At 42.1% G+C, this 13,602-nt stretch overlaps 1 protein-coding gene across 1 annotated transcript in view; it reads left to right on the top strand.

Moving 5' to 3' along the window:
* Positions 1–8,258, top strand: part of ENTPD7 (ectonucleoside triphosphate diphosphohydrolase 7) — a 229,407-nt gene extending 221,149 nt beyond the window's left edge. Inside the window, exon 13 of the mRNA XM_086922599.1 lies at positions 5,044–8,258. Within this exon, the coding sequence (XP_086778725.1) occupies positions 5,044–5,275 (232 nt within the window). The 3' untranslated portion in view covers positions 5,276–8,258. The remainder of the gene's footprint in view (positions 1–5,043) is intronic.
* Positions 8,259–13,602: the final 5,344 nt, after the last annotated feature.

Genomic DNA, 13,602 nt, shown 5'->3' with positions numbered 1-13,602 from the left:
GGCCTTCCTTTTTTCTCTTTCTTTCACCTATTACTTAACATTTCTTTAAAAGGTGAGAAGGGATTCCAGGATACGTTAATTCATATAGCAGCAAGATATTCTGAGCGATATACTACGTTATTGGTCCGTTTCACTGGTAAAGAAGGACATAAAAAGATTTCTATCAGGGTGGTTGGTTTAGCATGTAAGGTTACCAAAGTCTACTCTCTTTTTAAATGTTTACCTTGCGCGCTTCTTTCTCCTTTTCAAAGGAAGCAAGAGGCAGTTCCTGGAAAGGCTCTTTGTAGCCTGAGAGCGATTCAAGGGACGCGGTGTGTGTTGGTTAAAAAGCGCGCCAGCACCGTGATGTAGGCACTAAGCGAGGAAGAAAACTTTTCGGTTACATACGTAATCAGCGGATTCAGGCGGGAATTTTTAAATGCTTAATTAAGCATGTAAGGTTTACCTAAAACAAATTTCATTACCTATATTTACCTTAAACGCTTGTATCTCTTTTTCAAAGAAATGCCGTGATGCGGTTCCTGGAGAAGCTCTTTGTAGCTTGGGGGCGAGTCGAGGGATTTGACATATGCTGATTTTAGAAGCGCGCGGTAAACGCGATACAGGCACTAAACAAGGGAAACAAAACCCTTCGGTTACAAGCGTAGTCAGAGGGTTTAGGCGGGAGATTTAAATGCTCGTCCAAAACGTGCCAAGGATGGAGCATCGAGAATAAACCCCCCCCCCAGCGTAGGGTATGCTGAAACAGTTTCATGCTCTTACCGGTATGATAGATGTGCTACTGCTCGAAAAAAACTTCCTCCTTCAGCGGTTCCGGATAGACGAATGGCGTTTGTACATAGTCCTTCTACCCTTGCTATTTATACAGGTGCGACCCGCCTCTATTTAAAGCGGTAGGGTCTTCACAACTGCCATACTCTTTAAAAGGTTTTTCAATGGGAGGCATTCTAGCTTATATTTGCAAAGATTAGGATTGCAGACATAATGACTTAGAATGAACAAATATCGACTGTTGACGGTATGTCAACATAGTGTAAAATATTGTCTGTCATGACGACCGTGCAAATATATCCTATGGATGACATAATTAGGTTATATACAAAAAACTATATGGCTAAATTATATAATTGCATTTTCCCAGGGTAATTCTTGGTTTAAACCATGTTCAAAAGTCCCGAGGGTAAATATCCAAAAGACTTCTCTTTTTCTACGGATGCATCCCCTCCCTGATTTTTTTGCAAATTCATTCTCTCTAAGATGCGCCATCTCAGGTCCTCAGGCTTATGTTTATATTCCGTAAAATGATTCACTAGGGGTGCTGTGGTCTTCAGGGTCTTAATGGCGGACCTGTGTTCGGTTAGCCTGGTTTTGATAGCGCGGGATGTTTCACCCACGTATCCAAGATTACAGGGACAAACGAGTAAATATACAACATTTTTAGTATTACAGGTCCAGAGTTCCTTTGCTTGAATTTTAATTTTATTGAATTCCATTGTTTCACCTGCTATGATTGTATCACAGGATTGACAAGAGCCACAGCGAGAGGTACCCTTGATGGCATTTGATCCGGTGATTGATTTCTGGATAAAGGGGATGTCCTTACTTTTTATTTTGTGTCGGGAGTGCACTATTTGGTCTTTTAAATTTTTATTTCGTTTGTGGGCGAACATAGGTTTCTGCAATTTGGGTTCATCATCTTGGACATTTAAAAGATGCCAATTAGAATTTATTATTTGTCTGACTGTTGAGTCCATAGTAGAATGTTTAGTGATGCACACTAATTTAGGGTCTGCCTTTTGTTTTTGTGAATATAATAGGGTGTCACGATCATAAAATCGTGCTCTCTTATAGGCTACTCTCACCAAACGGTGGGGATACCCTCTTTCGATAAATTTAAGTTTCATTTTCTCTGCCTGTGTGTCAAAATCTTTTATGTTAGTGCAGTTCCGCCTTACTCTCAAAAATTGAGAGAAGGGGATGCTGTCTCTTTGGCAGCGCGGATGGTAGCTCTTAAAATGCAAAAGGGTGTTTCGCGCAGTGGGCTTCGTAAATAGTTCTACTTCGAGTATGCCTTCTCTGTTTCGAATATTTATGTCCAGGAACTCAACTTTATTTTCATTCATATGTGCAGTGAATCTTAAATTTTCATCTGTGAGATTCAACCACAATAAAAATTCATGTAGAGTCTGTCTCCCATTGGTCCATATAAAAAATATGTCGTCAATATAACGATACCAATGAGAGACAGACTCAAAAAATGGTGCCACTTCATTATAAATGAATTTATTCTCGAACATAATCATGTAGATGTTTGCAATCGATGGGGCCATAGAAGCCCCCATGCTTACTCCCTTGATTTGTAAATACAAATCCTCTCCAAATTCGAAAATTTTTTCCTTTAGAACCAGGGTCAGGCAGTCTCTAATAAACGATTTTGAGCAGGGAATTTTATGGAGATCGATGAACCACATTGTAGCCTCAATCGCTTCTGCTTGCGGTATATTACTATATAAAGACTCCACATCAAGAGTCACCAAGATGTCATTGCCCTCATTAAAAGCCAGATTCTCTACTTTCGTAATCATGTCACCGGTGTCCTTCACATATGACTTCGATAGAGAGATATATGGACGTAAGACCTGATCTAAATATTTAGACAGGGCCTCTAGAGGTGTTCCAATCGTAGAAACGATAGGGCGATATGGTGGATTTAGTAGGTCCTTATGGACCTTAGGAAGACCATAAATGCAGGATACCTTCCTTTCAGATTTATTGAGAAAATCGTATTCTTTTTTATTTATTATACCTTCGTTTACAGCTTTCGTGGTTAGTCTATCGATTGTTTTGACTATCCTCTCTGTTGGGTTAGTCTTGATTTTCTTATAGAAAATAGGGTTATTCAACATTTGAGTCATATTTTTTTCATATGTATTGCAGTCGATCACCACTATACCTCCACCCTTATCGCTATTTTTAATCACCAAAGTCTCATTGTGTCTGAATCTTTCAAGGGATTCATATTCTCCTTTAGAGATATTATATCTGGGTTTCGGTATGAATCTCAGGGCTTGATCCAATCGTTTTAATACAACCCTTTCAAATATGCCGACTTCCGGTCCTACTTGATTTAAGGAGGGGGTGAAGGTAGATGGTAAGGCCACAATATTGTTACTCATGTTATCTAAGTCCATTGGGTCATTTTGTAAAAAGAATTTTTTTAATCTAACTTTCCTCAGAAAGGAGTGAATATCCTGGTAAAGTTCAAAGATGTTAACTTTAGCATGCGGGACAAAGGATAAGCCTTTTGAAAGGAGAGACAGGTCTGAAGATTCGAGGGTATAGGAGGATAGGTTGAAGATGGGGATTACATCCCGTTCCTCCAATACTGCTTGTTCCTCGTTTCTAAGTATTGCTGAGGTTGTTGGGCATATTGATTGGACTGGTAATTGCCCCTGGTCTGGTTTTGAAAACGGACTCTCGGGCGTCCTCCCCTCCCCCCTCGGTGACCTAAAAAAGGTTGGCGTACATTCCTTTGGTCATTTCGAGGTTCAAAGGGTCTGTCATCTTGATAACCCATATTTTCTTCGCCTTCAGACTCGGAATTGGAGGCTGAAGAATGGGAGAAGTTGTTAACCCTATGTTGGAAAGTATGGTTACTTGTTCCTGATTGTGTGTCAGCTTTATAAAAACCATCCACTATATAAGGATATGTTTTCTCTATTGAGTAAAATCTTTTATCCTTAACGAATTTGTCTTCCTTTCTTTTTTTTAAGTATTCAGAGAAAGATAGTATATCTTTTTTGATTATTTCTAGTTGTTTCTCTGCTTCCTCTGCAGTTGTAGATTTTTTCAGCTTATCTTCAAGTTCCTCTATTTCTTTTTTTATCTCAATCACTAATTCTTTAGATGTGGAGATGATCAACATCATAAGATCTCGTGAGCACCGACTCGCGATCATACTCCATTTTATTAGAAAATCCTTAATGTCTACGAACAGACCCGGAATATTCCGAATCCTTAAACCCATGGGGATTATGCCGTCTTTCAGATAATTTAACATAAACTCCCCATGAGCCTGTACTCTAATTAATTTCTTTTGTAGGTTAACTAGTTTATTATGGTCACTATTATTTTGTGGATTACTAGTTTGGTTAGTGCCAAATTCTACATTAGTTCCTACCAGCGTGGCAAAATCCTCATCTGAGAATCCAAACGTTTTAAAGTTAGACATTTCTTCTTCTAAGGTTTGCTAAGATGATTCAGGACAATGTTACGCTAATTCCTCTAGCTTCTAGAGACTCAAACAGACATGCTTTTCAAACACAGGATAGTTTCCAACTAGAACAAGATAGAAATTGAGGAAAAAAGGTCCCACACGGATCAACCGTGGGTAATACTACTTTCATGCATGGCCAGATTCGTGCCTGAGGAAGTGAGAGCCATGCTAAGATAAGTGCTAGCTACACAGTGTGGGGTAGCTGGTGGAAGCTGCTGCCACGTAAGCCTCGCTTGAGGAATTCTGAGCACGTCTGCAGTGCTGCTGGGCAGGCCCGGACTGGCCGTTGCGGGCACCGGGAAATCCCCCGGTGCGCCGCAATGGTGGGGGACGGTTTTGGGCCCAGGGGGCCGTTTTTGTTACAGGGCCGTTTTTGCAGCATAAAGCGGCCCTGTAACCAAATCGGAAGAAAACCGGCCCGACAAAGAGCTCAGTCGCACCCCCAGCGGGCCGGCCGAGGACTTTGCCAGGGCCGGTTTTGGTTCTCAGTCCGGCCCACTGCTGGGCGGAGTAATGTAGGACTCTGGACTCACCGTTTAGTAGAGGGGAAATGAGCGATGAGTCTATTGATTAAATCAAGGCAAATATTTATTTTTGGGGGGAGAATAACAGTTAGATTTTTATTCATATGGCTGTTTAAGTGTATTTTTTGCTTTTTCATGACTTTTCTCCTCCAAAATGTAATGTTTATATATCCTTCAATTATTCAGCTGAAGATTTGTTTGTTTTTGTTTCTCTCTCTAATCCACCACTTACCTGTTTTCTAGGGATATTCACCAAGACAGCATGCGCCCTGCCCATGTAAGCTCGCTGCGCTTTGCCTTCGTTTACAACCACTATCTCTTTTTTGCCTGCATCTTGGTGGTCCTCCTGTCCATAGTACTGTACACACTGCGACTACGCCGCATCCACCGAAGACAAGCTCGATCTGCTGCAATGGATCTGTTGTGGATGCAGGAGGCCGCGCCTCTGGACCCAGAGCAAGGGCTCTTGAAGTAAAAGTGATCCACAGATTTTCCTGATAATTTAACATTCCAGTAATGCAGGAAATTGTTGCCCGAAATGCGTCTTTTTCCCACTGACGTATTATGCTGCAGAAATTCCTGCATAGTATTTTTCAGAGGGATTGGGGTACTAGTTTTCTTTCAGAGGACCAAAAGAAAAGTGAAAGATGATGATGATCCCCGAAAAATGAAATGTACAGGTTGTCTGTCTTTGTGCTGTTTCATACAAAATCACTAGAGCTCAAGATCTAGTTTTAAGTAAGCATTCCGCAAACTTCCTGCTACCTCCACATAATATTTAAAGACTGCGGCCATCACCGCCAGTTCCATCAGTCCAGCAGACTTTTAGACCCTTGACTGGAGAGATGGTGTCTGAACCCTTATGGAGGAGTCCTAATTGAAAAACTGCATGTATGGGCTGATAAACTGGTGACTAGCTAGAAAAAAAAAATTATTTGGGTATCTGCGAAGGTAGCAGGATAAGCCTTATTTTAGGAATATAACTGTTGCTTTCATTGTCAAGGAAGGCACTGCATTGTGAAAGGTGGAAGCCTGTGTGCTTAAATTACACTTACAGTGTTCAGACGGGCATGTATGTTCTTCCCTCCGTGTATTTTTACAAATACCTTTGTAAAACTGCAGTTGACATAATTGTCTGAATTCATTGAGTTAGTGCATGATGGCTGATCCTTCCTTTCTATTTATTCATCACTGCACTCTTAGACATTTGAGAGTGAGTTTCTTAATGTTTTCGTTTTGCAACCAACTTGGAAGAATTCTAGACATAGGAGGTGTTAGATAATGTGTCTTATACAACATCCAATCTCGGACATGTGCACCTATTTGTCAGCCTGAACATTTTGTTTACGGAACCCGAAACATTGTTACAAATGAAATCCAGCAAGTGAGGAAACTCAACACCTGATTGCTCCAGTATGAACTGACTACATCTGTGTTCATTTGTAAGCAGAGCCTTGGTCAGCACCCACAATGTTATTGTCTTCCTGTGGCAGAATAGAAGCTACTGCTTAAGTCATTTCGGTTGTCTTTCCTACAAAAACTGTATTATTCTAAGAATCCCATGCTCCCTTTCCAATTTGTATGTGTGGGCAACGTCATACATCCACGCCCATTGGTGCAGCATCTCTCTTGCCCTCTTACTCAAGGAGCGGAGATGGAAGATTTGGTATATGTTTGAACCAATCTAGAGCTCCTTGCCCAGGTACCAGTCTTCCTCGAGGGTGTAGTGGTAGTTCTACATCTGCCCACAGACACTGCCTCAGTTTAAGGATCATATTTAGGTCTTATGACCCCCAAAGTCATACATATGAACCTTAAATGTTTTCACAACTGGTGCAGGCAAACTATATCGGCTAGAATGACAAATGTTTAATTTATGGGATTTCGTATCCCAGTTTTTTCAATGGTTGATTGCTCACAATATCTCTATCCATAATATCTGATTCCTCCATGGTCAATAGTGTCATTGTGGACATGGCATGAGTGTTCTTTCGGATTCCTTAGACATTCCCTTCAAACTGCTTTCATTAGATCCAGGCAGAATGCACCAAGACTCAAAAGGCAACACGTCGACCTCTGCTGAGTACCTTAAATCCTATGTTCCCTTCATCTGCGGAGTCCTCAAAGCGGAACTCCTTTTCTCTGTATTCTACTTTAATCAGTATTTTTAGCCAATCACTAAAACGGTTTCTCTGACCACCTGTGTCCCCAGAAGTATGGTCCAGTCTCCTCTCATCCGTGCCTGTGTGCCCCCTCACTGCCCTCATTATCACACCTTATTGCTTAGTAGAGCAGTTCATGGACAATACACAACTCCTTGATATTGATGGAGGTAAAAATACAAAGACACCAACCGCATCCCTAAACACGATCCAATCCTTTCTGTCTTGACAGCACATCACATCACAATTCCTTATAAATGTCCAAGAGACCATGGTGCAGGGCTATGTGTATCTATCTTCATATGCTTCAGGGACTTGTGCCTTTGAGTCTGCTTTAATCCCAGGTGCAGTTACCTGATTAGTCATTGGCCGCTGGCACTGGAATCACATCTCCCCTGCTTTTTGCCAACTTAATAGGCGCCCTATCAAACCGGTCAATTCACAAGACCGTAAACCAACATATTTCTCTGGCAAACTAACCCATTCAAACAGAATCCCCTAAATCCCCAACCACCACAGTCGGGCTTGCCATAAGAACAGTCTGATGGACAGATTGGTGCTTAGATATTTTAGCATTTCTGAGAACACAGGATCTTCCATCCACTTCTTTCAACTGATGAATTTGAAGGGTTGGTCCCTGAAGGATTTGCATACCGCACCAGCGTCTGATGACAACATTGCACATGGGGAATACCCAAAGGAATTGGATTCGGTGCTATGCCTGGTTACTAATATACAATATCGGTCATCTGAGGGACATGAAGAATAGTCTTAAAATGCCAAATTGAATTTTAAAATAGAAAAACTTAAAAGCTAATTGTCCTCTCTAGGGACCAACAGAAACACTCAGATTTACTTTTCTTTTTCTTTTCAAAAGTAATATCTGATTTCAACAGATACATTCATACACAATGCACAAGACTTTAGTTGCTCATTTCTGTTTTACAGTGACCAAACCAGCGTCCACACTGTCAGCCCACTTAGAAAGTCAGGACGCTGCTAGTTAAGGAACTGAGGGTTAGGCCTTCCTGGGGCTAGTGCTGTGTCTGCTTGGTCATAGCATGTGTGGCATTTTACAATGCCACGTATGAAGTGATGCTGTTCTCCCAGATTAGGAATGAGGAATGAAGGTAGGGCATAAAGATGAAGCTGTTTATCAGTTCATTTGTTTTATGTAATTATTTCACATCGGGCTTTAACTTAAGTAAGAACATACTGGTCAGTTTTTCAATCTCCTGGGTTCTTTTTACAATTTGCTGATTGTGCTGTGGGTTATATAGGAACTGGTAGTCTTTTTTTTTTTAACAAAAAAAATAAAAACGCATTTAAAAAAAGAAAAACTGTTTAAACCAGTGGAGGAGGTGATGAAAAATGCTTTAGCGCTGGGAGCTTTTTTGTTAACCAATGGTTTTGCGGACCAAGAGAACCTGCGGCCAACCGCCAGGGGTCTGGAATAAACTTGGCCCTGAAGTCCAGTTTTGAGAAATAAATTATAGTCCCTGAAGTCGCAAAACCTGGACGTAGCCAGTGTTATTTTGTGGTTGATGCGATCATGTGTACTAAGTATGTACATGTTTTCCACCAGGGACGGTTTGTCCCGTGACGTTATGTACATTTTATATTGTCCAGGTGACTAAGTAAGCTGCAGTACGTGGCTGCAGCCTCCTGCAATCCTGTATTTATTTGTATGACTTGCGGCATGCCTTGGAGGCATCAGAAGATGTTAATCAGGTGCTGTTGTGGCAGGACTGAGCGCCTAAACGTGGAATCTTTTGCTGTGCGGGACTACTTTACTGACCCTTTGCGTGCAGTGAGACTCCCTGTTCAATCTAACGCAAATAATTTGTGACATTTGCTACGTAGGAGGAGCCGTCACGTAGATGAAACTGAAGTAGCTTCACTAGGAATGTTAAGCAATGATACTTTTATAAGTTGAATTAAGAAAGCTGTTTTCTGCAACTATCGGCCATCCAGTGCACAAGCACGAACTGCAGCTAGGAAGTAAGTTTAAGATTGTAGTTTCAGAAGTTTGAACACTAGCAGTCAATAAAATTCACTTGGACACTATTCCCTGCACTACCACGTTCTACAGGGCCCATTGTCACCCAGCATTATAGAGGAGGGTTTCCTCAAACCTTTCAAGGCGGGCCCTATTCAGGGGCATGGCTTCATGGGGGTGATTGGGGCATTACACCTCTCTAATGTATTTTCCAATAAATAGTTGGGTACAAGTGCTTTCAGTCGGGCATGGTGAGGTATCTGTCAGATTTCACCAGGATTTTTTTTTCAGACAAAAAAAACCACACACACACTCCCTCTCTGTTTTGAAAGTCCTAAAGAATATTGGTTATTTTACAGATCATTATGTTTTGTCTCGCTTAGTATTCCTACCCAACCTCATTCCTCTCCATTTCCACTTCCCCTTATGTCCCACTCCTGCACCCTGCTTGCCGTATAATGCATTTTAACATTACGTGCCAGTGTGATTGTTAGAAAATCTGAAACCCCCCTCACTGATCACGCCCCTGGCCCTGTTTTCTATTCAGTTGCTCCAGTTGTCAGTGTAGACCCTTCTGCTTCTATTTTTAATATTTCTGAGTTGAATACGATTCTCTGTTGGCTCATGTTCTCATCCGGTGACGCCATCATAACCTTCCAAACACACTTTCCAGTATTTTTGGTAGCCTCAGTAACAGGATTCTGAGATCACCTAGGGCTATCTCTTCCCCTGCCTAAAACGGTGCTAGTCGCGCTGTAAGTTATAAGAGTAAATGTAAGTGGAGATTTAATATTGTTTCGTGTTTGGAGACGCCTGTAATAATAAATTCTATTCACTGCTCACCAGTGACCAAAGTACTGAATGGTTCACAATACACATTACCTGTTATGAAGGCCTTGCCGGGTCTTGAAGCTGTGAACTGTTGCTTTTAAAAACTTGAATCTAAAATTCAGTTAACTGTGATGGAATAAATTCTTTTCCCAGAGCGAAGGTAAAGCTATTTCTGTTGCTCTGACAGTGGCACTTTTCTATTCGCAGAGCACTGTCTTTGTCTCCCAGCTGTCCCTTGAACCAGTGTTGGTGTTTTTTTTAATGTAAAGAGAAAAATAAACTATTTAAAAGAAATGTCTGTGTATTATTTATACATTTGATTTTGAGTGTTAAGGATGCGCTCTCTGTAAACTGTTCAAGGTTCCTGACAAGTCCTAAGATTTCCAATATGGGAGTCACCTTATTGATTGGTATCAGTAATACTGAATGACATTGTCTCTTTATTTGGGTTTCTTGGAAAATAAATCTTACACTCTAGTGATTAGTTGTGAAAATAACAATATCTTCATTTACATGTTTGTCAAAGGTTGCCACATTTAAAAGATCCTCATTACAATGTGAAACCTAAGCAGTTCGAACACAAGGTTACAAACTTAGACCAGGGCAGAATTTGGTTGAGACTGGATAACAGGATCCAGGTCCTGGCGGTATGTATTGGAGCATGTAATTGAGACATTACTAAATAGAAGAAAGGGCATTAATAGTTTGCATTATCTAAATGTATACGTTGTCACACAAGGAAAGTGATTTGCACATAACCACACAATTGTTTTTCGTCTGGTCCTGGTGTATGAACTATACAAGAATCCACCTGAATGTGTCTCATGACAGGTTCAGATCTAATAATAATAATAAATAAATAAAACCATTTTTAAAGCGCCTGGCTACACAAAGGACCGTGTGTCCCCGCGCTAAATACTGCTAATTCGTTAGAGGCAAAAGAAAAAGTGGCCAAAAGAGGAAAACAGCAAAAAGGTTAGACGGGAGGAAAAAGGAACGTCCTAAGTTTTACACGGAACCTAGTCTCAGAAGGCTCCATTCGGAGGTCGAGCGGAAGTTCATTCCAACACCTGGAAGCCAGGTATCTAAATGAGCAGCCGCCCATCCTAGCTCTGGTGATCCTAGGGAGTTTAAACAACATCGCACCGGACGATCTCAGGTTTCTAATGGGGCGATGCATGGTGAGAAGATTTTTTAAGTAGTCTGGGCCTTTGCCCTGTGCAATTCGATGCGAAAAACAGAGGGCTTTACATTTAATTCGCTCCTTGACTGGGAGCCAGTGGAGTTTAGCCAGAGCGGTCTTCCCAGATGCTCTGCGAGGGAGTCTGAGCACAAGGCGAGCAGCTGCGTTCTGCACGCACTGCAGTTGGTGTAGGCCTTTTTTGCTCAAGCCTAGAAGCAAAGCATTCCCATAATCGAGATGGGGGGGTCACCAAAGCATGTACAATGGTCTTTCTGGTATCAATAGGAAGGAGTTCTAGAACCTTACGCAAAACTTTCAGAATGCTGAAGCACCTGGCTGTCACTTTACTGACATGAGATTTGTAAGAAAGATCTGAATCCAGCATAATGCCCAGATTACATACCGAATCCACAGGACGAGGTGGGCTGCCCAGTTCCGTAGGCCACCACATGTGAGATCATGCAGAAACTGATTTCCCTACCACCAGCAATTCCGTTTTTGCGCCATTAAGGCGCAAACAGTTGCTGTTCATCCAAGAAGCCACTGATAGCAAACAGTTGGAAAAATTAGTGGCATCTTCTCTGTGGTCGGGCGTAAGCTTGAACATCAGTTGGGTGTCGTCAGCATAGCTTACAATGCCCACCCCAAATACTTACACTAGGCGAGCCAGGGGTTCCATGTAGATATTAAACAAAGTGGGGCTCAAACTCGGGCCCTGGGGAACCCCATGGCTTGCCTTTCTGAGGGAAGATTTGAAAGGTGGACAGTGCATCTGAAAGCTTCTATTGGCCAAAAAAGACTTTATCCAGGCCAGAGCCTGTCCCGCCACTCCCATATCAGAGAGCCGAGACAGCAGCGTTGTGTGCAGCACGGTGTCAAAAGCTGCACTGAGATCTAATAACACCAACGCTGCTGTCTCTCCTTCATCCACTATTTGTCTGAGACATTCCGTGGAATAGAGTAAGGCTGACTCCGTAGAGTAGCCAGCTCTAAAACCCGATTGAGTGGGGTGAAGGAGAGATTGCTCCTCCAAATATCTCATCAGCTGCTTGTTAACCACCTTTTCCACAACCTTCGCACAAAAGGGAAGAAGGGAAATAGGGCAAAGATTTTGAAGTTGGGAAATGTGGATGTTGGATTTCTTTTTTAGAGGAATGACCTGAGCTGTTTTCCACGTGTCCAACACGAGACATTCTTGGAAAGACAGCGATACAATGTGACTAATCTGATCGATAATCATGCTCTCCGTGACTCCTTTGCAGCGTACAGGTGGGCAAACGTCACAAGGCGAGCCAGATTGTATGCTATTGATAATACTTAATAGTTCCTGTCTCTCAGGTGGTATGAAGCGTGTGAGGCAAGATTTCTCCATATGGGTATCTTTGATTACCACATGTTCACTTGAGGTCATCATCATCTGTAAAGGTGGCATGGATTTTGTCGATCTTACCTACAAAAAAATTGGCTATAGAGTCACACAGCCCCTTGGAGTAAGTATTTTGGGCTTCAAGTCTGGACGGGACCGTGAGTTCTCTGTAGATGGTAAAGAGTTCTCTGGTGGGATTATCCGCTAGATCGATTCTACTTTTGAGATGGATGCCTTTTTCAGTTCTAATTTCTGATATTTTTTTTAGTTCCTGCTTGTAAAGTGTTTTAGACTCTGTGTTATAGTCTTTCCTCCAGCTGTGTTCTAATTTTTTGCATATAGCTTTAGCTAGCTTAAGTTTTTCCAAAAACCAAGAGGCAGTTTTAGATTGCCTTGCGGGGGGGTTTAAGTGTCCAGGGAGCCACCACGTCCAGCGCATTGGACATCCATTTTTCGTATCTGCTCCATGCCTCCTGAATAGAATCACTAGGGGGGGAGGATTTTCTGATAGGGCCCGTTTGAATGTCTCTTGTTTAAAGTTCTTCCAATCTCTCCGTTTCAGGGGAGGAAGGTTGCTAAGTCTCTTTTCTGAAGACGGATACTCTATAGAAAATGGAATAATAAAGTGATCTGACCAAATCGTTCTAACTGGAGAGGAAACTATAATGCCCTCCCAGTTGGCAAAGATGGGATCTAGAAGGTGGCCCAATTGGTGTGAGGGGGCAGGGGATTGTAAATTGAGCCCCAAAGATTTCAGTGCTGCAGCCACCGCCTGTGCCTCCCTACACTCAATATCATCAAAATGGAGGTTTAAATCACCCACAATGATGAATTTTTTTAAACTGAGTGCCGGTTGGGTAATTAAATCCAGAAGCTGGTCTCCAAACTGCCCAGCACCTCCAGGTGGGCGATACATCAGCAGACCATTAATAACGTTTCTGGGGTCCAATTTGATAGTGAAGAGGCCACTTTCACTGTTAGGCAGTGTGGCTTTCACTAGGGTGCACTCTAGTCCAGATATATGAATTAGGGCTAGCCCCTCCCCCTCTCTGCTTTTGTCTATCTAATCTAAGTAGACAATAGCCAGGAGGAATGGCTTTGAGGGCTTCAGGAGATGATGTGTCATCCATCCACGTCTCTGTGAGGAAAAGTACATCAGGACAGCTTGCCATTAACCGCATCGCTGCTGCGGCGATTTTTGCGGTATGCTGCATTTTTCATTATCCCGCTTTACATGACGAGCTCAGCTCGTCATCAGCAC

Source organism: Lissotriton vulgaris, chromosome 5, assembly GCF_964263255.1.
Source record: "Lissotriton vulgaris chromosome 5, aLisVul1.2, whole genome shotgun sequence".
Classification (NCBI taxonomy): domain Eukaryota; kingdom Metazoa; phylum Chordata; class Amphibia; order Caudata; family Salamandridae; genus Lissotriton; species Lissotriton vulgaris.
Note: the sequence above shows the minus strand (reverse complement) of the source record. Positions and strands in the feature narration are given on the sequence as shown.